The sequence below is a fragment of the Bos grunniens genome, chromosome 2 (genome assembly GCF_055505025.1).
Source record: "Bos grunniens cultivar Pamir isolate PY7600 chromosome 2, Bosgru_T2T1.0, whole genome shotgun sequence".
NCBI lineage: Eukaryota > Metazoa > Chordata > Mammalia > Artiodactyla > Bovidae > Bos > Bos grunniens.
In genome coordinates this window covers 40,562,488-40,586,330 of record NC_141166.1, presented here as the reverse complement: position 1 = coordinate 40,586,330, position 23,843 = coordinate 40,562,488, and the positions used below count along the sequence as shown (strand labels likewise).

The 23,843-nt window shown below is 42.5% G+C and overlaps 1 protein-coding gene across 4 annotated transcripts in view; it reads right to left on the bottom strand.

Annotated features, from left to right (window-relative positions):
- PLEKHM3 (pleckstrin homology domain containing M3) overlaps positions 1 to 23,843 on the bottom strand; it is a 223,389-nt gene that overhangs the window by 143,157 nt on the left and 56,389 nt on the right. Inside the window, exon 4 of one of the 4 annotated variants that reach the window (XM_086343283.1) lies at positions 11,529 to 11,927. The exons of the other annotated variants lie outside the window; for them this stretch is intronic. Within the exon in view, the coding sequence (XP_086199409.1) occupies positions 11,851 to 11,927 (77 nt within the window). The 3' untranslated portion in view covers positions 11,529 to 11,850. Of the gene's footprint in view, positions 1 to 11,528; positions 11,928 to 23,843 lie in introns of those variants that run through there. 4 annotated transcript variants of the gene reach the window in all.

The following is a 23,843-nucleotide window of genomic DNA, read 5'->3' as shown; positions in this document are numbered from 1 at the left end:
AATATAACAGAATACCTCATTCAAAATGGACATAGGAAGCACTGAAAGAGGAGGTCTCAGGCGCATGTTATTTGTGGCAGCTTACTTTATATAGCCAAGCACAAAGAAGGAAGACTTTCTCCTTGTCTGTCAACAATCCAACCAATGAGAAGACACCACAACCCCGCATACTCACTGTCGTCCAATGACCTTTCCTTCAACACAGCCCCTTCCAGCTTCCCCTTTCCTAATAGAATTGCTCCTCTCCACTGTTCTCCAAACTTGCTTATGGTTCACCATAGTTTGCATGTCCCAAAGCAATTCCTCTGCTATTCCCAAATAAACTCAATTTTGTTCACTAAACTCTCAACCTTTTTTGTTTTAAAAGTTGACAGCTTCTAATGACCTAGAGGAGAAGGCAATTGCACTCCACTCTAGTACTCTTGCCTGGAAAATCCCATGGATGCAGGAGCCTGGTAGGCTGCAGTCCATGGGGTCGCTAAGAGTCGGACACGACCAAGTGACTTCACTTTCACTTTCCACTTTCATGCACTGGAGAAGGAAATGGCAACCCACTCCAGTGTTCTTGCCTGGAGAATCCCAGAGACGGGGGAGCCTGGTGGGCTGCCGTCTATGGGGTCGCACAGAGTCGGACACGACTGAAGCGACTTAACAGCAGCAGCAACAATGACCTAGAAGGTTCCGACTTCTTTCTGTGCTTAGGAGTGTTCTGGATACATAGTGTACAGACAAGCATAAGTCTAGAGTCAGGAACCCTGGTTGCTCAGATGGTAAAGAATCTGCCAATAATGCAGGAGACCCAGGTTCACTCCCTGAGTTGTGAAGATCCCCTGGAACAGGGAATAGCTACTCACTGGCAAGCCACTCCAGTATTCTTGTCTGGGAAGTCCCATAGACAGAGGAGCCTGGCGGGCTACAGTCCATAGTGTCGCAAAGAGTTGGACATGACAGAAGCAACCAACACAGAGTCAGGAAGTGTGCTCTTTCGTAAGGGAACATGATGAGCCTGACCCATTAAAGTCCCTAGGCTGCCTCTCCTCACCACAAAATAAAGGAGTCAGCCTAAACCAGTGGTTTGCCAAGTTCAGTGAGCATCAGAATTTTCTGGAGATGTTTGTGAAAAATGTAGTCCCTCTCAGCCCCAGCCTGGCCCCAGAGATTCTGACCCTGTAAATCTCGGGTAGGGCCCAGGAACTTGCATTTCTACCCAACCAACCACCACCAGGGGCTGTGGTGGGTAAAAGCTGAGGAAAGTTCCCTGATTTCTAGGTGACTGCAAAGGTCCCTCCATGCTCAAAAATTCTGATTCTAATTAAGTGAAATGCAGAGGGAGGGTAGATTGCTAAGTGAAAAGCTCATAATTTGTCACATAGTTTACTTTCTAGGCTTCTAAACTCAACATTTTAAATTCTTAGTCAATTTTCAAAAATTTACTATGTAGAAACAACAGTTCATTTTACCAGCATTTTTTTTTTCCAGAGCATTCACTGAGAAGCATCTTATTTGACTTAGAAAGAATTAAAAATTTTAATCTCCAAATCCAATGTATCTGTCATTGAAAGAACACAGGATACTCAGGAAAGATTAGAGTCCAGTTAGTGGCCTGGTGTAGATTCATTTTCTAAAAAATAACAGATACCATTTATTTGAAAAAGGATACACCCGTTCTTTTAATTAACTGCAAGATTTCCTGCTTTAATATCCTCCTAGCAAATCGCAGACTAAAACTGTCTGAAACAATTCCCCATAACACCCTGGGATTTTACTCTATCACTATGAGGTTGTCAACAGGAGTGGGGGGGACGTATTTTCTTAATAATGACCACTAGAAAAACACATTTTTTTGAGGAGGCCAAAGCTGGACTCTGACAAGGGACCTTCTGAGGAAGAAAAATAGAGCTGCAAAGCAGAGACAAAAAAATAATTAACTGAAATAACTAATTAGAACTTATTTACATATTACATTTTCATGTACTTTCAAACAGACTTTTCAACAATGTTTCTAAATTAAAAGGCATTTGTAGTAGAGAACACTCCACATGTAGGATCAAAGCAAATACATTCTTCCCTGTCTCTTTTTGAAAGTTTTCAGAGAGTGTATTCAATTCATAGGAACAAAAAACTATCTCACAAGAGAACCTACTGGCCTTTTTTTTTTTTTTTTATTGCTTCCCACCCCACTTCAATCTTTAATGAACACATGTTCTGAAGAGCTTAGCCTCCTTCTGATACACTTTGGGAAACAAATGTCACCATTTAACCAAAATCCTATTTGCTGCTTGTACAGTCCATTTCCCAAGGGGCCTTTCACTACAGACACCCCAAAAAAGTCTGTTGCTGGGGGCTGAAGTAGAAATGTTGGCATAATTCTCCACAAGGGCATAGTCTTTCTTCTAACAAGGGTACCTAGTTTGCTCAGTTGGCTGCAGTGAGGTGTTGCTGAGGCTGAGATCTTGAGACGCCAACCAACCATCTCCCTCTACTTCCTGGCTCCCGGCTACAGCCCTCCTTGCCCCGGCCGGCAGGTGGAAAATTCATAGGCACAAGGGAAAAGTAACGAGGTCTGTGTCTGGACCAGGTGATTCACTAGGGAGAGAACTCACCCAATGCATTCTAAGTGGAGCCAGCCACGCTACCCTCTCCAGCTCATTTGGTAGGGGAAATCCAGGACTTTGTATTGGGAAGGAAGAAATGCCCTAAGAAGAGAACAGGAACAGAGAGAAGACAAGGTGCCTTTATAAAAGAGAGAAGAGAAAGAGAGTGCACAGACTAACTTTCATTTGCTCTGTTAAAACAGAAAAAATAAAACTGGCAAGTTTCGTTCCCTCTTTTACCTGGTGCACAGAGTAAGGACTGATCGCCATAAGAGCGGAAGCAGCCCAGTTCCTGCCTCCTCCCTCCCACCAGGTGTTCTCTGGGGGAGACAGTGAGCCGTGGGAAGTGCTGGGCAAACACTGATCAAATGCCTGGAGCCTAATCAAATGCCCTAGGAATCAGATTTTCTAAAATGAAGGAAAACAATAGGACTTCCCTGGTGGGCCAGGGGTTAAGCTTCCACTGCAGGGGGCAGGGGTTTGATTCCTGGTTGGGGAACTAAGGTTCCACATGTCTCAAGGCATGGTCAGAAAACAGAAATGAGGATTTCAATGACTTACTCTTTTACAAGAATTAGGGGGGAAAGGCATAAAGAACTTAGCTTTCCTAGCTTACAGTCTATAACCGTTGGCTCATTAAGAAAACGTCAAATAAGCACTTTTTAAAAATAAGATGTCACACTCAGTATACAGTAGAAAATTCTGTTTCATGAGCCTAGTATTAGCATAAAGCTGGGCACAGTGTTTAAACAAAGGATTGCTGGACACAGGGAAGAAGTGACTTTTGTAAGGTAGCTTTGGTGTCCACTAAGGGCAGTTGAGGGCAAGAGAAGAGTGACAGAGGATGAGAGGGTTGGATGGCATCACTGACCCAGTGGACATAAGTTTGAGCCAGCTCTGGGAGATAGTGAGGGACAGGGAAGCCTGGCGTGCTGTAGTACATGGGGTCACAAAGAGTCAGGCACGACTTAGCAACTGAACAGCAAAAAAAGAGAACTTGGAACAAAGCACCCTGGCCTCCAGACTTGCATCCTCCACTGTCGAAGGGGATGGAGCTTCCAGGAGAGACTGATCCCACACATTGTTCACAAGTTAACACAGGTGGAACCAAGGCTACAGGATTCTACATAATTGCAACAGGAAGAGGACAAAGGTGAAGGACACTGAGAAATACCTTCTTAGAAATAAGTGATCCAAAACTTAATCCTATCTCAAGCATCCAACTTACTCTGGGATCGGGTGGTGACCCATAAAGTAGGAGACGTCTACTTAGTCATGAAATCAATTAAGACAAGAAATACTTGGAGAATCGGCACATGAAAACAAATGTCTCTGAGTATGTATTTTGTCTGTTACAATGAAAATAGTACCTATAAGCATCTCAAATGAAACTAAAGGAACAAAAGGGGAAATAAAGAAAAACCAATTGTGTCCCTCCTCTAACTGCTCATGTGAATAATATGATATGCTGCTGGTAGTCGCTGTGTTATCTGGTCTCACTTTGGATGGTGTGCTGTGCTCAGTCATGCTTGACTCTTTGTGACCCCGTGGACTGTAGCCCGTCAGGTTCCTCTGCCCACGGAATTACTCCCGCAAGAATACTGAGTGGGTTACCCTTTCCTTCTCCACGGGATCTTCCTGACCCAGGAACTGAACTCATGTCTCTTGTGTCTCCTGCATTGGCAGGAGGGTTCTTTACCATTAGTGCTACCTGGGAATCCCCTAAATGGTGATACTTCCAAATTATATTCTCCATAAGGTCCTCTGGTAGGGAATTCTCCAGGAGATGAAAATTTCATGGTTGGGAGGGAATACACATACCCAACTGTATTCCTGAAATGTACAGACTGGTTGCTTCCAATGCTATTCTGAAAATCATTTCTGTTCATCAGAAAAGAATTTTCGTCCAGTGGGCTTCATTTTATGTTTGTCTATAAATGACTTTCATGGCACTGTGAGATTGTAAAGAGAAACTGTCACTCATTTGTTGGCCAAATATCTGACTCCAAAAGTTGGGCTACAGAGTCAGAGGGCTGACACATGTTAAAAAGTCTAAGTAACACTTGGAAGGAAATGTTCCTACTGTGGCTGACACATATTTAGGATAATTTAAGCTGGCACTTGTAGAATGGACTGTAACTATTGCTAGGACAGCTATAGCCTTAAGTACATAACAGAAGTAAAAAACTCCTCTCATACAAGATGGAGGTGCCTAACCAAGGAATTTTCCTTTCAACACAGCAAGATGGCAAATGTTATACCCGTGAGGCATGAGCACTGCACCTGGACACAGTGAGTGTTCAGTGCACATTATATCCAGAGAAGACAGACAGAGGCAACTGAGACCAAGAGCCGTCAACCGTTCAAGACAGAGGTCATCTGAGCACAATCATATGTTACTTGACTATACCTGCAAGACAGTGGCAACCAAAGAGAGATCTTTAAAAAATCTAATCTGAATACTAATTGGTTTAAAATTTTTAAGTATTCTAGGGCTTCCCTGGTGGCTCAGTGATAAAGAATCCGCATGCCAATGCAGGAGACAAGGGTTCAATCCCTGGTCTGACAGGATCCCACATGCTGCAGAATAACTAAGCCCATGAGCAAAACCCACGTGCCACAACTACTGAAGCCTGGGGGCCAAAAAGCCATGCTCCGAGAGAAGCCCACACACAGCAACAAAGAGTGGGCCCACTCACCGCAGAAAAAACCTGCATATAAATGAAGATCCAGCACAGCCAAAAACATAAATATATAAAATTATTTAAAAAATAAAAGTATTCTCCAAGCTGTTAGCTGAGGGCTTTTTTTTTTCCACAATGAAATATTTAAATTGCTAAGTCAGTTTCAATTTGCATGTTGTATTAACAGAGCTAGAAGTACTATATTTAAGTAAGAAATGAAGGGAAAAATCATGCCAGGTAATTACTGCGGATTGAAAATACAGGCCGCACACCTGGTGGTCTCATGGATCTGTCTCTTGTTTTGACAATGTCTGGATGGAACAGATGCTGGGATACCCCTTCTTCCTACCTCTCACCACCTCCCAACCTCCTTTCTAGTTGTGACTGCTGGGACCCTCACCGCCCTCTGCCACTAGGACCGGGCAACGCCAGTTTTTTGGTTAGCGCCTCACTGCCTACCAGATTCACCAGAATTATTCCAGCAAGGTAGAGTCCACTGTCAACTACCGGTTGGCCATCTGTGGGCCTCCCGCACCCACGGCTCCATGGGCATCTAGTTGCACTGTATCACTGTGGCTCTGGGGCGTGTGAGTCCCTTCTGCCACGTGGCTTGGGAGTAGCACAAGGGCGATGACTGTCTCTTAAAGATGTAAAACTAGCTCGGTGGCTGCACCCTCTTCAGGACGTGCAGAGGCCCTCCCAAGATTGGTGGTGTGAAACCCTGGAGAAGACCCTGAGCTGGGCCCTGTGGGCTCTTCGGGCCCTGGGTTCTGTCCGCACAGACCTCTGCCTCTGTGATGTCATGGAAAGTTACTCCCTGGATGAAGGGGTGAAACTCATCAAGAGATGCATTGCACATGACTAGCCCCTGCGCATGGGGCTGGGTGAGTATCTCTTAGGAGGAGCACCCTCTGGCAGGACTAGGAGCCTCAAAGCCCAGTGGGACCCATCTGCATGCCCCTGGTGTCAGGGCTTCTGGCCACTGCAGTCACTACACAGTTTTTTTTTTTTTTTAACCACCCTGGAGATCTCTCCTGAGCTGCGGACCAAATGGAAACAAGAAAGCTTTTGCAGGAAAAAAAAGAAAATAGAAACTAAAGACTTTCTTCTCTTGGTAAACTCTATAATGTTTATTTGTTTAATCTCATGGCATGTTGTTATTAAGATTATAAATTGTATGAAATAAATTAATAAATACCAAGTAGACTCCAACTCAAGTTGAGAAGTGTCAAGATTTATTGGTCTTTCGGGTAAACAATGATTGAGAACCAAGAGTCAATATTTAGTCAAAATTTATCTTGAAAGGCAATAAATCTTGATTTTTGCTAAGGCAAGTTAAGTAAATATGTGCACTGTTCGAGAGATTCTGACTGCTTTTCTATCTACTAAATAGCTACACTGAGTTATAAATATAATGATCTGTGACATGGATTTTCATTTCCAAAGAAATGTTTTGAGCTGAGTTACTTTTATTTTTTTTTTATAATAAGATGCTTCAATACCAGTATTTAGAGTAGTGTCAGATAAGTTTAATAATGAAATCTTATAAATTCAGCACCTAGTATATTTAAATCAGTCTAAAGTTAGTATTTTTTCATACTTCTTTTCCTCTTAAGAGTTTCTCTTTAAGTTCTATGCCTGTCTGCTCTTTCCATAAAGACTTTTGAGAAAATAGTAAGAAATTTAAACTGGAAAAATAAATAAGCAAATGGATAAACAAATACTGACATAATGCTTACTACTGATGGATGCAAGGTTTTGTTGTAAGCACTTTACACGCACACACATCCATTTAATTCTCTTCTCATTCTGTGAGGTAGGTGTTATCCCCATTTTACAGATGAGGAAACTGAGACAGAGGGTGGATACAGTAATTCTGCTCATGGTTGTACCTCTAGCGGAAAAGGCAGGACCTAGATGAAATGCCTGATTTAGCACTTAATGAGCAACACCAATGAACTATACAGGTGAATTTCCACATCGTCATCTCCAAGCAGAAGATACTACAACCACTGTCTCCTTGTCAATGACAACATGACAAGCACAGACAATATGAATCAATTGCATGCAAGAACATCACTTAGTTCATCAATGCATTGTGCCTTGGACCACTCAATCATTAGCATCTCCTCTGAATATGAAAGGTGAAGGGGGCAAGAATACAGATCTGTAAGGTGGCAGGCAGAAGACAGCAGAGATGAGCAAAAAAGGAAGCAATCACTCTAATTGTGAAGATTGACAAAGGCTGTGTAGACATGGAGGAATTAGCGTTTGGCTTTGAAGGGGAAAAATACATATATTTTGAAAAAGAATGGTTCAAGTCAGAAAAATGGTAGCTTGTTTGGAGAATACTGACTATTCTAGTTGTCTGAAACTCACTGTAACTAGAGGGGTGTTGGGAAAAGAGCTTGGAACAATGAACTGAAGCTAGAACATAAGACTCCCACATGCTCAGGGAGAAGTCCTTACTAATCAATCCAGGATGAGTATTAAAGAGTAAGATAAAGGAACAGCTAGAGTTAGAAGCAAAACTACAAGCTGAACTTTGGAAAGATTAATTGCCAAGAAAACAGTGGGAGGGGAGAGAACCAGCTAATAAGTCACTGCCCCAGCCTGAGCTTAGGCAGGCAGGGAGATGAAGGTGATACTGTAGTGGGAGATAAAGCACAAATGATTTGGTAGGTGAATAATGGGAAGAGTGTGGCAAGGGGATTGCCAAAAGACATCCATGACACTCTGAGCCTATGATGGTTATATAAGAAATCTATCAGTCAGAAGGGGCAAGTGGTTTACATGAGAAAATGCTGTCTGAAGCATTAAATTAAAAAAATAGCTCAGTCCAGTGGTTAAGACTCTTCATTTCCTATGCAGGGAGCCTGGGTTCGGTCCCTAGTCAGGGAACTAAGATCCTACATGCTGAATCTTGACCAAATAAACAGAAATTATAAAAAAAAAAATTTTTTTTAATAGGTAAAAAAATTTGAACTAACAGATCAATTAATACCTAAAAAAAAATCAGCCCGTTGAGAATAATTCACCTCTATAATACAAATCAATTTGAATTCAATCTTTTGTTTCTTGTGACTAAAAGCATCTGATATAGTTACAATGAATGATGGTTGGTGAAAATTCTATTTCTATAACCTACTACTTTTACTTCTGAGCCTTGTGGCTCAGATGGTAAAAAGTCCACCTGCAATGCAGAGCATCTTGGTTTGATCCCTGCGTTGGGAAGATCTCCTGGAGAAGGAAATGGCAATCCACTCCAGTATTCTTGCTGGGAAATCTCATGGACAAAGGAGCCTGGCAGGCTACCATCCATGTGGTCACAAACAGACATGACTGAGCGAGTAATACTTTAATACTACTTTTCCTTAAACCTACCCAGTAAGAGGCTGAGGTCTCATTAGAAACCATTCAGTTCAGTTCAGTCATGCAGTTGTGTCTGACTCTGTGACCCCATTATCTGCAGCATGCCAGGCCTCCCTGTCCCTCACCAACTCCCGAAGTCTACCCAAACCCATGTCCATTGAGTCACTGATGACATCCAACCATCTCATCCTCTGTTGTCCCCTTCTCCTCCTGCCCCCAATCCCTCCCAGCATCAGGGTCTTTTCCAATGAGTCAACTCTTCACATGAGGTCGCCAAAGTATTGGAGTTTCAGCTTCAACATCAGTCCTTCCAATGAACACCCAGGACTGATCTCCTTTAGGATGGACTGGCTGGATCTCCTTGCAGTCCAAGGGACTCTCAACAGTCTTCTCCAAATCAACATGGATTTCAGTAGAAGACACTACTTTATAAAGAACTGAGGAAGAGGAGACAGTTGGTTGCCCTTGTTTCTTGATAGCAGTGGTTCTCTACTAGTGGAAATGCCTGTCCCAACAGGGGATATTTATAATGTCAGGACATTTTTGGTTGTCACAAAAGGGTGAGTGGAGGTAGCTGGCATCTAATGAATGGTGGTGAGGGATGTTGCTAAACATCCCTCAATGCACAGGACAGCCTCCCACAACAAAGGGTTGTCTGGCCCCAAATGTCAGTAGTGCCATGACTGAGCACACACACATGCACTACTTAGTCACTTCTCTCTGCAAGCAATCAATATACCATCTATTATCTTGCTGTTGTTGGTCACTAAGTCGTGTCCAACTCTGTGACCCCATGAACTGTAGCCCGCCAGTCTCCTCGGCCCATGGAATTCTCCTGGCAAGAATACTGGAGTGGGTTGCCATCTATTAATAGGGAGGAGTAAAAGCCCTTTACCAGCTCTGCTCTCCTATCTAAAGAGAATGATTCATGCTGCTAAGCCTCTTCAGTCGTGTCCAACTAGTGACCCTATGGACTGTAGTCTGCCAGGCTCCTCTGTCCATGGGATTCTCCAGGCAAGAATATCGGAGAGGGTTGCCGTGACCTCCTCCAGAGGATCTTCCTGACCCAGGGATCGAACCCAGGTTGATTATGTCTCCTGCGTTGGCAAGCAGGTTCTTTCCCACTAGCACCAACTGGGAAGCCCAGTTTACGTGAGAGGTGCCTCCAAAAAGAGGTGTTGTCCACACTGCACCACCATCTATAGACTACCTGACCGTTACACCTCCTCCAAGCCTGGGGCTCATCTCTTCATAAATTACTCCGCTGGTGAAACACTTGCTACCAGTAACTCTTACTTGAAAAACACAGACAGAAACAGAAGGGGCCAGACTAAGCGGATTATTTAAACATGCAGACGGCCAGTGGAGAAATAATGCTCCTCTGTTGTGGTTTACACAGCGTCCACTGCAGTTCTATCTTAACCCAGAATCTGTCATTGCTAAATCATAGTTATTAATCTAAAATGTAGGTTTTAGAACCCACAATTCCTTCCAGTGTGTAAACAGATGGCTCCATGTATATCAGTCTGGATTCCCCATTTGGCAGCCCACTAGACAGACCAGTGGGGGGTCAACCTCACCATCCTCAATATCAACAAGGTGAACATCAGGCTGGGCTACTCGGAACTTACACACTAAAAGCTTTGGGGGAAGATATCTTCTTAAGTAAACTGTCTTACTGGAATGTTTCTCTGGACCATATATTAGAGCCTGAGGCCCAAGGAAATCAGTCACACCTATGCTATCTGATACTGTTAAAAATTTTTTATTTTGTTCATTATGTACTTTTTGGTGTTAATCTTTATTTTTAAATAATATTCCATTAAAATAATGTTTATCTTGGTTACTGAGAGTTTTGGGTTTTTTTTGCATTTCCTTAAGTTTTACGCCTCAAATGAGTGCCTTCCTCTCCTCACCCTAGTCACGGCCCTGCTCTGAATCCTTTTTTCTTCACAGAGGATCCACTGTGTGCCCCAGTTACGTTGTTTACAGTGACTTCCCCTGGTATTTAACATTATATTAAGCCACCACTAATTCTTCTGTGATTCCCCAGTTATATCTCTATTATGATTCCTTGAAAAGATCAATAACCTCTTATTGGCTTAGAGGTTCAGATTATCTTTCAGATTTACTTGAAAAGCACCTTGTCCTTTCCTGACTTGTTTCAGAACCTACATTTCCTTCCAGCATGTATACAGAAGGCTCCATGTGCATTAGCTTCATCAGCTTGTAGCTTCTGTCACACACACTGTCCCATCAGGGTCCCTTCGGAATTCTCCTTCACATCACTCCTCATTCTTAATGCCTGTTTCTCTCTGCTTATTTTGTGAGAGTCTCCTCTCTTTGAACCTTACAATATCTTTAAAACACAACCTTTCCTCTCCCTTGCTAAAACCTGTGAAGAAACCCTGACAACATCTCTTACAGCAATTTCTACCTGAGCTATTTTAGTAATGACAACAATTTGATAAAATTAAAGTCATGAGAGTGGATCTGAGCAGTACTAGGAAAAGACTCAAAGTGAAAAAAAAAATCACTTTCATCAGCTTCAAGCCCACGCTTGAATTCCTTCATTTTTACCTTGCACCAAATTCTTTGTGTTCCAGAGGATTTAGGAACTGCCTTAGTCTACTTTCTTCCTTTATTCTTTTCCCTTATGTCTTCTTTGTCTTGCTTTCCAAGTTTTTCTGCCTCTCTAAAAACAAAGATTTGCAACCACCGCCAAGACTAATCTTTTAACTATATGGTTCTTAACGATATGGTTCGCATTTGAAGAAGACAGGCTGCTGGTGTCAGGATATTTAGAGCAGGTAGGCAAGAGAACAAAAAACACCTATGACTCAGAAGCAACCACAGACAATACATAAACAAAAGTGTCACCGTGTGCCAATAAAACTTTAATTTATGGACACTGGAAGACACACAGATACACACAACACCTCCAAGTGAGAAATGCCTATTCTCGGGTCTTCACGTTGCCATCTGAGAGGAATTTCCTAGAGCAGTATTCTCAGCTTCTCTCCCCATTGCTCATCCGGCCGTCCTCACAGATAAGGAAATGAGGTATCTGACCAGGGAGTTTAGAAGAAGGACCTTGGCATGCTCAGTTGGCCTGCAAGGAGCAGTTTTTCCGTTGGCTGTGGCAAGAGGACATGGCCTTAGGGACTCCAGTTGTGACCATGTGAAGAAGTCTCCCTAATTTAAGGCTCCCTTAGATAACACTGCATGTGATCTATGAGCAATGCATGCAAGATCTTGATCGCCATCCGCCTGACCCCTAGAAGCAGAATGAAGAAGTATGATTTATTAACCCTGGAAAGCCTCAATATGGATGATGGCTCAGACAGACAGCATCCAATGATGGGAGTGGGGAGGAAAGAGGGGGAGAATCAGGAAACCACAGTACGTCTGTGGGCGGGTGAAGATTACTGAGGGGAGGGTCATGCAGGACAGTTGGACTCAAGGGGTAGCCAGGAAATCCCCCACATAACTGGACACCTTTTACTCAGTTAAAATTCCCCATCCTAACGATGGCTGAGAAACATCATTTTCTTCGAGGTTTCCATCCAGTTTTACATCATAAAACAGAATGTCCTCCCTCATATTTCCCGGAGGAAAAAATGCAGTGATAGATAATATTTAGCACTTTGAGTGCAACTGACATTTTATAACATTTGAATTGTACATAGTCAAGACAGTTTAATCTTGCCTCAAGTTATGGTGTCAAAGTTGCCGACCTGCAAGATGGTGACAGGCTAGCTCGAGGCTGTTAAGATAAATCAGCCGCAGGGCTGTAAACAGAAGACTGAGCTCTTGTGCTCCTAATTTATTACTTATCCTACTGAATCTGGATCCTTCCCAGCCCCCAGATCACGTGTGTCTATTATTTTGTCTGGTCTCTCAAAGTCTGGGGGTTGAGAACAACATCTTTATTGGTAAAGGAAGAAAGAGACCAAGGCTTTCAAACTAAGTCTATCCTCTCTGTCAGCGGTATGGGCCTGGTGATTTAAGGAGGAAGTGGCTTTTAGCAAAGCTTTTGGTTCAGCCACACGTGATTTATTTACATTACTGAAAAAATATGGGCAAGACACAACTCTCAGTACAGACCCGGTTAGAACGACTATAGTTAGTAATACTGTACTGTATCCTCGAAAATTGCTAAAAAAGTAGATGGTAAAAGTTCTCACTACCGAAAAAAAAGTAACTATGTGAGGTGATGGATATGTTAACTAATCTTTTTGTGACAATCATTTCACGTTACACACATATATTAAATCATGATCTCGTACACCTTCACATTACACAATGTCAACTGTGAATTATGCCTAAACAAAGCTGGAAATAAATGAACGTGATTTGCGCTCTTTTGGAAGCTGATACAAGGCTACATGTCTTTGGTTTTGAAATCCTAGCTCCTGTATCTAAAAATAGCATACACTGCATTTTCAGTTAAAGGTAATATATAAAATTAATTTTGTTGATCATCTTTATAATAGCCGTTTAAAAAGGAAACACTCTATTTTAAACCAAGATGTGAGAGCAGTACCTGGGTGAGACAGCAGGGATCACAGTCACTGGACATGTCCATCACCCCTCCACCCTGAGCTGGGGCTCTGGGAGAGCTGTAGCCAGGCTGGGCAGCCCAAGACTGGCCAGTTTCTTATTTGCTTCTGAAGCTGCTTGGTCCCGCAGTGACCCAGGAAGACACCACCAGAAATCTCCCCTCCCCTGGCAGATGCAGTCAGTGCTAGAAGGCACCTACCAGTAGCATACCAGAAATGAGGAAACAGGTTGAGCAGGCCATGCCTTTCTCATTCTCTGAAGTGTATGCTCAGTCATGTCTGACTCTTTGAGATCCCATGGACTTAGCCCACCAGGCTCCTCTGACCATAGGATTTCCCAGGGTAGAATAATGAAGCAGGTTGCCATTTCCTACACCAGAGTAACTTCCTGACTCAGGGATCAAAACAGCGTCTTCTGTGTCTCCTGCATTAGCAAGTAGACTCTTTACCACTGAGCCACCAGGGAAGCCCACTCACTAAGAGGCAACCACAACATCACTCAACCTCCTTTCATCCAGGCTCCATTTTTGCGGTAGAAATGGCCCCCTCAATATTCTGAGCTGCTGTATGATAATGAATTATCTGGTCTTTCTTCCTTGTTCCTGGCAGGGAGCTTCTAAAACCCTTGGAATTTCCTGAGTGACACAAGTATCTTTATTATTCATGAGCCCCATGGATCACAACGGAGTTAATGCTAGTGAGGCGAGTCCTGGTGGGCCACTAAATAGCTTCAGGTTGGGGTGAGAGGGTTGTTGCCGGAAGGATCAATCACAGAGTTAGAGACCTGGGACTAGGAGTCAGTGTGACCTCTGGGGAAGGGAATGGGAACTAGAGATTGAGTTCAATCACAAAGCCAGTGATTCGATCACACATGCCTATATAATGAAGCCCCAGTAAGAACTCTGGACACTGAAGCTCTGGGGACATCCTGGCGGATGAATACATTGGTGTGCTGAGGGTGATGTGCTCTGACTCCATGGAGAGAGGGCAAGGAAACTCTTTTGTGTTTAGAGCCCTCTCAGACCTTGCTGTCTGAGTCTCTCCATTTGGCTGTTCCTGATTTGTATCCTTCCTTAATAAAAGCATAATCATAAGTACAGTCATTCCTTAGTACCCACGGGGTATCGGCTCCAGGATCCCACTATGGCTAACAAAATCTGCAGATGCTCAAGTCCCTTAAATAATAGGGTGTAGTATTCGCATGTCCTATTAAAGTACATAATCTATACACAGCCTTCCACATACTTTAAATCATCTCTAGATTACTTATAATCCCTAATGTAAATGCTATGCAAATAGTTGCTGATACTCAGCAAATTCAAGTTTTCTTTTTTGGAACTTTTTGGATGTAGTAGATCAGCATGATAGCAGAGGGAATTAAAAAGGTCCTGAGTCAGTCAGAAGGGTTGGTTGGAGAAGGTGTTCTTGAGAAAGGGATATCTAAGTAGTGACCTGAAGAATGAGTTGGGGGTTAATGGTGAGGGTGGCAATATTCCAGGGGAGGCAACCACCATGGGAAGGCTCTCGGGCAAGTGCAAAGGAAGTGGCTGAAGGCAGTGGGGCCGGAACCCAGTGTAGGGGAGAGTGACAAGAGGACAAGAGTTGATGGTTAGGAGGTGGGCAGGGGCCGTACCACGAGGGAGGAGCTATAAAGATGCCAGTCTTCACATCAAAGGAAGTGAGAAGCTACTGAAAAATGGTGTAGAAAGGTCTACCAGGGTCAATCTTAATTTTAATAAGATCACACTCACTGCAGTTAAGATAAGATTTGGAAGGTTAGAATGGAAGCAGGGAAGAATTTCTTGGTGGTCCAGAGAATTTGGTGCTTTCACTGCTGAAGGCCCAGGTTCAATCCCTGGTTGGGGAGCTAAGATCCCACAAGTCACACCTTGTGGCCAGAAAAAAAAGAATGAAAGCAGAAAACCTGGTTAGGAAGCCACTGTAGTCATCTATGGGAAAAATTACCAGGCTGGGAGAAAAGACAGTGAGGTGAAAGCCAGTCTCAAAATTCAAACACTAACTATGCCAAGTATAAAATAAAGACATAACATTAGAGTGTCTCAAAGGAAAAAGAAGCCAAAAATGTGGATCAAGGACTTGAGCTCATCACTTCCTTCATTTGTATTCACCACAGGGTAGAACCCTAAAAGAACACCATTGTAGTTTCCAGGATATAATGAGGATATGAAAACCTACAGATGATCAGCAGATTGATATCTCATAGGTATGAATGGTCATAGGTAGAAGAAACAATTAAAGGAAACGTACCTATATAACCTAAAGAAAGCTGAAATACGGCTCGATCCACTCACTAAGAACATTCTGTGGGCTAGATTGGTGGTTTCTCAAACTTTGCATGCGTGTAAACCAACTGGAAAGTTCGTGAAATCTCTAGGCCTGATTGGAGAGATTCTGACTCCAGCAGGTCTTAGGCAAGAATCCAGCCAGGGCTCCCCATATCACGCTCGTGATTTGGATGCAAATGGTGTTCCAACCACAGTTTGAGAGATGCTGGGGTCCTGCCCTCAAAAAAGTGAGACACAAGTCACAGGCCCATGAGTCCAACAGTGGAGGTGGGTGGAATCAAGCAGGAGGAATGGTCCAATTTACCTGCAGGATAAGAGTGGGGTTTGGGGAGAGCGGTCATGAAAGGCTTGGAAATAAGTCTCTAGGAGTATAAAGGATTGTTCACACCTAGAAGTCTTCAACAAAGCACAATACAAAACTGTACCCAAAACACTGGCTTTCACCCGTGATCACATGGCTTTGCAGGCCTGCTCCACTTTTTATCAGAAACATGTAAAGGAGTTTCATGTTGTTTTTTTTTTTAACTAACATAATTTAATGAAAACATTTTCTATATTAGAATGTTTCAAGGTATAAAGACCCGTTTATAGCCATATTTTCTAGGGTCCTCAATTTTGGGGGCCGTATTAGGCCCATGTCTGTTGAATGAATGGATGGAAATATTAATGCAAGAAATAAGTTGGCACTACTCCATTCCCCAATTTCTTATTCAGAGACATATGATAAAACAGCAAGTTTTTCAGTTAAAAATGTTTCTGATTTTAGGCAGTATAATGGAGTTTAGAAAACCTCTCTAGTAGCTCTTATTCTAAGGACTTCATGAAAGCTTAGTTTTTCACGGAACTTAGTTAGAAATTAAAAGAACCTACCCCAGTCTGTCCTAAAACCACACCTAGACCAATTTCCCTCCCAGTGAAAGGTCAGTAAATAGAAACTTTTAACTCAACGTAGAGTCCAATAGTATATTAACACTTACTTTAGAAGTTTAGCCGGAAATGAACACACGATGAGAACAATGTTAACCATAAAGGAAGCTACAAAAAGGGACAAGAACTTTCCAGACCAAAGTATAGCAACAAAGACTAGGAGAAATGAACAGCTTTTTTAAAAAAAGATAGCACAGCTATGGTCTATGAAGTTCAGGAAGGTCTATCAAAAGATCCCTATCTTCTGAAATTCAAAATGATTTTATTCTTCTGAAACATATCAAAGACAACATGTGACTTCTATGATGAGAATACCAGGAATAAATCAAAAAGCAAATTTATATCCTATAAAATCAAACGGCCTACTTATATAAAGTGATCAGATCTCTCTGAATTTTAGGATGTGAAATAGTTCAAAACGCAAATTATATAACATTCTTCTTCTTCCATAGTGACAGTACTATTTCAGTGTGTATTCACATTCTTAATATACATTTAGTTTTATTGAAAATGAATTTCCTGGATCTAGAAACTTAGACTACGAAAGAGTAATTTATCCAATGACAGATATCAGAAAAAAAAAAAAAATCCCATCTCCTGTCTTCTTAGTCAAGTGATATTTCTAATGGTTTAAATACTGTTACCCAAAGCAAAAAGGCATTGCTTATTAAATGAAGTTTAAATGGAGGACCACATTAATCTAATTTTCTCTAATCTTCTATAGATATTTCAAAGAATCACAGAATGAGAGATAAAAGGGACCATACAGAGCAAAACTGTCCCCTCTAAAATACCGCAGACAGTTGGAAGTGTTGGAAAGATACTCAAAGACCTTCAGGTGCCAGAGTTACTTATTCAGTTGGCTTCCGGCTTTCAAGTTCTGTGAGGACATACAACGGGATTATCTTGTTCACTATGCATCAAGCATACTGCATAAAATATAGAAGAAATTCAATAAATATTTGCAGAAGGGCTGAATTAATGCACCTCTTCATCCTGCAGAGGAGAAACACGAAGCTCAGACAAGTTAGAAGACTGGCCTTGAGGTCAACGTTCCAGACCCTCTGGTCTCATTGCCACTCTACTCATTTTCACCCATGGCCATCAAACCCTCTTCAATAAGGAAAATCCATTCTACTCTGGGCATTTCTGTTACTTTGAGCGAATGGAACTACACAAAGTAAGCCTATTTTCTCTTCTAAATGGCAGCCTTCAAATAATGTGGAAACAAGACGGGTCCTCCCTATCCTGGGTGACATTTGTATGGCAGGGCTTTTTAGTCCCTTAACTATCCTATCGAGTGTCAGTAGATATTTGTTTGTTCCTCTAAAGCAGCATCCATAACTGACATTTCCAGGTGTGCTCTGGCCACAGTGAGGATACGTTCTCTTCTTTCTGGACCTGTTTTGTGCTTGCACTTTGTGTAGCCACAACAGCACAAATGCTGGCTTCCCCAGGGCCTCATCTGTATGACCACATGAGCTGCTATTAGATTAAGTTTCTCCTCTTTCCATCTTTGTAGCTGATTCTCTGAACCTAAGTATAGGACTATCTATTGATCCCTACTAAATCTCATCTGTATGACCACGTGAGCTGCTATTAGATCGAGTTTCTCCTCCTTCCATCTTCACAGCTGACTTTCTGAATATAGGTATAGGATTATCTATTAATCCCTACTAAATCTCACCTCATTTGGTCCATTCTTTTAGCGTGTTTCAGAATCTTGATTGTCACTCAACACATTAGTTGTCCAACCTAGTTTAGAGATAACTGCAAATTTGGTATGTAGGCCTATGATATCTTTATCCATGTAATTATTGTCCTATGTAGACAAATAATAAAACTAGATAATTCTTACATATAGACAGCATATTAAAAGGCAGAGACATTACTTTGCTGACAAAGGTCCATATAGTCAAAGCTATGGTTTTTCCAGTAGTGATGTATGGATGTGAGAGTTGGACCATAAAGAAGGCTGAGTACCAAAGAATTGATGCTTTTGAACTATGGTGTTGGAAAAGACTCTTGAGAGTCCCTTGGACTGCAAGGAGATCAAACCAGTCAATCCTAAAGGAAATCAAGGGTTTTCTGCTTGAAATCAAGACTGCTGCTGAAGCTGAAGCTCCAATACTTTGGCCACCTGATGTGAAGAGCTGACTCATTAGAAAAGACCCCGATGCTGGGAAAGGTTGAAGGCAGGAGGAGAAGGGGACGGCAGAGGATGAGATGGTTGAATGGCATCACTGACGCAGTGGACATGAGTTTGAGCAAGCTCCAGGAGATGGTGAAGGACAGGGAAGCCTGGCGTGCTGCAGTCCATGGGGTTGAAAAGAGTCAGACAGGACTGAGTGAACAACAAAATTCTTATATAGCATTTACTATGTGCCAGGCAATGCGGGAGACCTGGGTTTGATCCCTGGGTTAGGAAGATCCCCTGGAGGAGGGCATGGCAACTCACTTCAGTATTCTTGCCTGAAGAATCCCCACAGACAGAGGAGCCTGGCGGGCTATAGTCCATGGGATTGCAAAAAGTCAGACACGACTGAGCGACTAATCATAGCATATAGCATGTGCCAGGTACTGTTTTAAGCCCTTTTAACCCATTTTATTCTTACTACAAACTTATGGAGTAGATGTGATTATTTTCTCACATCTGAAATTTTAAAATGAAGGTACAGAGAGGTTAAGTAATTTACCCAAAGTCACAGAGTGAGTAGCAGATCTAGGAACTTAGCCAGTCTGATTCCAGAGTCCTAACTCCTAATTACTCAAGTATGCTGCTTCTCACTTTTTTCATGTATCTTTACTGACAACATTCTAGGATGAAAGGAATTTGTTAGTCAATAATCCTTGGGTAAAGCTGTCAGTCATTCACCATTCACAAAACAACATTATTAAAATCTCTGATAACCCAAGTTTCTCCGTCTTGAGGGTTTTTTACCAAATGCTTTTCTGAACACTAAGCATGGATCTGACCTAACTGTCTAGTAATCCCTCACTTTCCTTTGTGCACCCTCAACCAGACTATAATGTCCTAGGGGTCCAGGCCACACCTATGCTTCTCTTGTATCTCCTATCGCACCTACTACATAATGAGCACATAATAGAAATTCAGGTTTTATCTTTGATAGATGGTAGTAAAAGCTGAGATGATGGTCCCCTGAGATTAATTCTCCAGGAAGCAGAAGGACAAAGTTTTAAACGGAAGAGTGAGGAAAGACACTCCTTTAGCACTTTAGCTTTCAAGTTCTCTACAACAGGGTTCTCTGACATGAACACAGCCACGGACGTACGGGTCTCCAAACCACTGGCTTGCCCGCCTTTGTCTCCCAGTCCCATCCAGCCCCCAATACACTTCAGGAGGGGCAGGAGTTCTAGATGTTTTGAAGAGCACAGCATACACCACACTCCTACTCCCATATCCCAAGGTACCTGGAAGAGCATGTGTGTGGCATACATGAAAGTATTAGTCACTCAGTCGTGTCTGACTCTTTGGGACCCCATGGACTGTAGCCCACCAGGCTCCTCTGTCTATGGGATTTCTCAGGCAAGAATACTGGAGTGGGTAGCCATTTCCTTCTCCAGGGGATCCTGCCAATCCAGGGATCGAACCCAAGTCTCCTATACTGCAGGCAGATTCTTTACCGTCTGAGCCACCAGGAAAGCCCCTACATACATGAGGGGTTTAATAAATGCATGTTGAAATAAATCCTCCACTGAAACTCCACTTATGGATTTTACTATCAGAATGCCTCCATGGTGCTAATCAAGGTTGGGCAAATAAAACTTAGCCCTCCAGCACACAAACAAAACGAACTAGAGATTTCTTCTCTGGGAGACAGCAATCAAATACACTCAAAAACAAAATAACTTAGACAATACAAAGTGCAACCCCATGGACTATACAATCCATGGAATTCTCTAGGCCAGAATACTGGAGTGTGTAGCCTTTCCCTTCTCCAGGGGATCTTCCCAACCTAGGGATCGAACCCAGGTCTCCCGCATTGCGGGCGGATTCTTTACCAGCTGAGCCACAGGGAAGCCCAATACAAAGTGAGATGGTTATAATGGACTAAATAGTTCTCATTACTCCAAGCTATTTATGTTTTGAGGGGCACAGCAGAGTCTTCCTAATTGTTTCTTTCTCTTCCAATTGGCTACCTGCCTATTCCTTAAGTCACATAAATCTTCACTGTATTACCATTCCTAATAAGTATGAGACAAATTTGAAAATAGTAGTAAAGAGAGGAATTGGAGCTATCAAGGAAAGTCAATTTCTTTTTTTGTCTCTCATTTTCTTAGGAGGTCTGGCGCTTTGGCTACTAGAGATCCCCTAATTTTTCACATGAGAATCAAAACAGATTTTTGGCCATACTGGAATTTGTTTTTTTTCAAGAATGTAAGTAGTAAGTTGTATAACTTTCCGACTTGGCACTTAAAATGTACAGAACTTATTTTACCTAGACTCGTGCATAATCAGCTCCCAAATTCAATTTCTCTTTTTCTTAAGAATTGCCATTCTGCATGATTTACTCTGAGGCCAATAAGTAACTAACTGTGCCCAAGTCCGAAATACTGCTTACTTCCAGACTGGCAGCTATTTAATGAATAATTAACCACTCCATACTTTCTATCAGGGATGCTTGTATTACCAGGGTAAAGGTATCTTTTATGTCCAAACGATGCCATAAAACAGGCCTTTGCCAGAAAGACGCCCTCATTTATCACATGAAATGCCATGGGGTATTAACAAGGTCGATACTGTTTGTTTAATATATTTTGCTTTCATAGGGGCTTGAAATGATTTGTTTTTGCAGCTGTAACAGAGTTAAATTTGGGATTTAGCTTCAGCTTAGCTAGCTGAGCATATATAACTAGGGGCTATTAATTATCTGCCTAGAGGCCTTTGGTCATCTTCCCACCATTTACAGCAATCTTGGGGTGCTGAATTACACCACAAGCAGCCATGTTCTATCCTAAAATAATCAATCCTTGCTTCTCAGGAACTGAGGGGAGATTTAAATAATTCAAAATTTTATTTCTTATTCTACAACGCCGCCCCCACCTACACACATAAACGTGCACAGATTCTTAAAGTTGAAAGATTAGCTTCAGACATCCGTTCCCACACACGAGAAACTAAAAAAACAACATACAACAAAAAAACCCCACTTCTCTGAGCTTAAAGCACCAATAATCAGCCCTCTTCCCCTTTTCTGTCTTCTCACACTCCTGTTCTGCCTTAAATGGACCAAAGGGAGAGGAGGAAGTTTGCTCGAAGATAAACTTGTCAAAAGCCTGTACTACAATTCTAATTCCTCACTACCTGTTTGTGAATGTCAGCTGGGAGCAACTGCTCAAAAGCTTTGGGGTAAGGGGAGTGGAAAGCAAAGGGGAGAGGAGGGGAAAGAAGGGGTGGGGCAAAGAGAAACTGGAGTGCAATTCAAACAAAAATGAAATCACACCCACACACGCACACACATACACACACACACTCAGACACACAAAAAGAGGGGAAAAAAGGCTCCCCCCACCTCAGGTCCTAACAACATACTTCTTTATCAGAGGTTCATTGTCAATCAATTAGCCGAGGCAGCAGGGGTCTGTGAGGTGGGGGCACCGGGGGGAAACAATGGGCGGCCCTGTTGTATTACTGTTTAATCACTTTTGCTAAATAAATAGAGCAGCCCCGAGGTGCTGTCATGTCAAGGGAATTTATAACAAAAAAAACCTTCATTTTTCATTGGTCATTCCTTTTTTTCCCTTCAGGACAAGAGAGGGTTATTACTGTAGCCTTAAGTTCCATCTTTGTGTTTCTTGCCTTTGATTTCCACTCGGACCCTGCCACTTTCTGGCACTAATTTGTCAGGCTGAACAAAGAGAGGATTTGTACCTCCTGTAAGGTCTCAATTAGGAATGGCTTCTGCTGTATTATGTGCCATTCAGAGAGGACACAATGCCGGTAATTACAGGAATTTGCACTAAATGGCTGAAGAATTCACAGCAAAACTCCCCCCACCCCTTGGGCTTACCCCTCCCAAGGGCTAGGGGGGGTAGAAAAAAGGAAAGTAAAAAGCTCTTAAGGCCAGAGAGATGTAATCACCAAGAGCAGTCCTAAGAGGTTAAACAGCAGCCCAAGGAGTAAAACCATAAAAACTGAAAGTGTGAAATGGTGGAGGGGATCCCCTCAGATCACTGTTTTTCTTGCTGTCTCTTCTGTTAACATTTTCAATTTCGGTTCACAATCAAGAACACTGCCCCACAGTGGGCCTTCCGTTTGCACCTCCAAATCACAAAGCAGTAACACGCTTGGAGACGTGAGTGTTGCCATCTCTTGCCACATCTATAAACAAGGCTCTGGGCTCTTTTAGCATAACACTCAACTGCTATGTTTCTTGATTGTTGGGAAATTACAGGAGAACTATCTGTATATATTACTGCCAGGAAACCAAGTATCTGTTGAGGGGGAATAGGTATGAACACATTTTCTAATTCCAGAAGAAAACTGTGCTACTGCTTTATAATCAAATTGATACAGCATTTTGTGAATGACCTCATTTAGAACCACTTACAGGTACATACCCCATAAATATTTTAATAAGCCGCACAGTTATTTGTTTTAGCATTAATATTTTAAAACTATAGATGCCCTATTGCCAAACATAATTTTGAATCCCAACCAGTGACTTCATTAAAGAAGCATTCCTTACTTTCTGCTAAAGTGCTTCTGTAAAGTTGTACTAAAGCACTAGCAAATTAATTGTTCCTAAATACCACTTTCCTCATGTGCTCCTTTGCCCAGGAACCTTCTGGGACTTCAAGGTCAAACATGAAGTTCAACCTTATCAAACTGCCCTTTTTTGTCGGTCAGAAAAGACACAATGTTTGCAGTTTCATAGACTTCCACTTGGCACCACTCTGCTGCTGCAAACTCGCTTCAGTCGTGTCCGACTCTGTGTGACCCCATGGACTGCAGCCTACCAGGCTTCTCCGTCCATGGGATTCTCCACGCAAGAACACTGGAGTGGGTTGCCATTTCCTTCTCCAGGCACTACTCTGACAGCTCCCCAATCTGACCTGTGGGCCTCGCTTCCCCAGCTCTGCTCACAGTTGCCATTTGGCATTGGTGATGAATCTGGTTCATGTTGGTTTCCCTAGGAGACTGCAAGATCCCTGAGGGCAGGGACCACTGACTCCTCCAGGTACATCTGAGGTTCAGGCATGTGGTCAGAAACTTGGTACACAATAAACGGTGGAATGAATGGAAGAATTTAATTTTCAAAGGCACGTTCTCAGAAAGAAGGAAGAGCGTATATAAGGGCCTTGGAGCCATGAATGAGCAAGAACAGGTTACAGAATAGCAGGAAGACCGCTGTAGCTGGGTTTTCTAGCATCCAT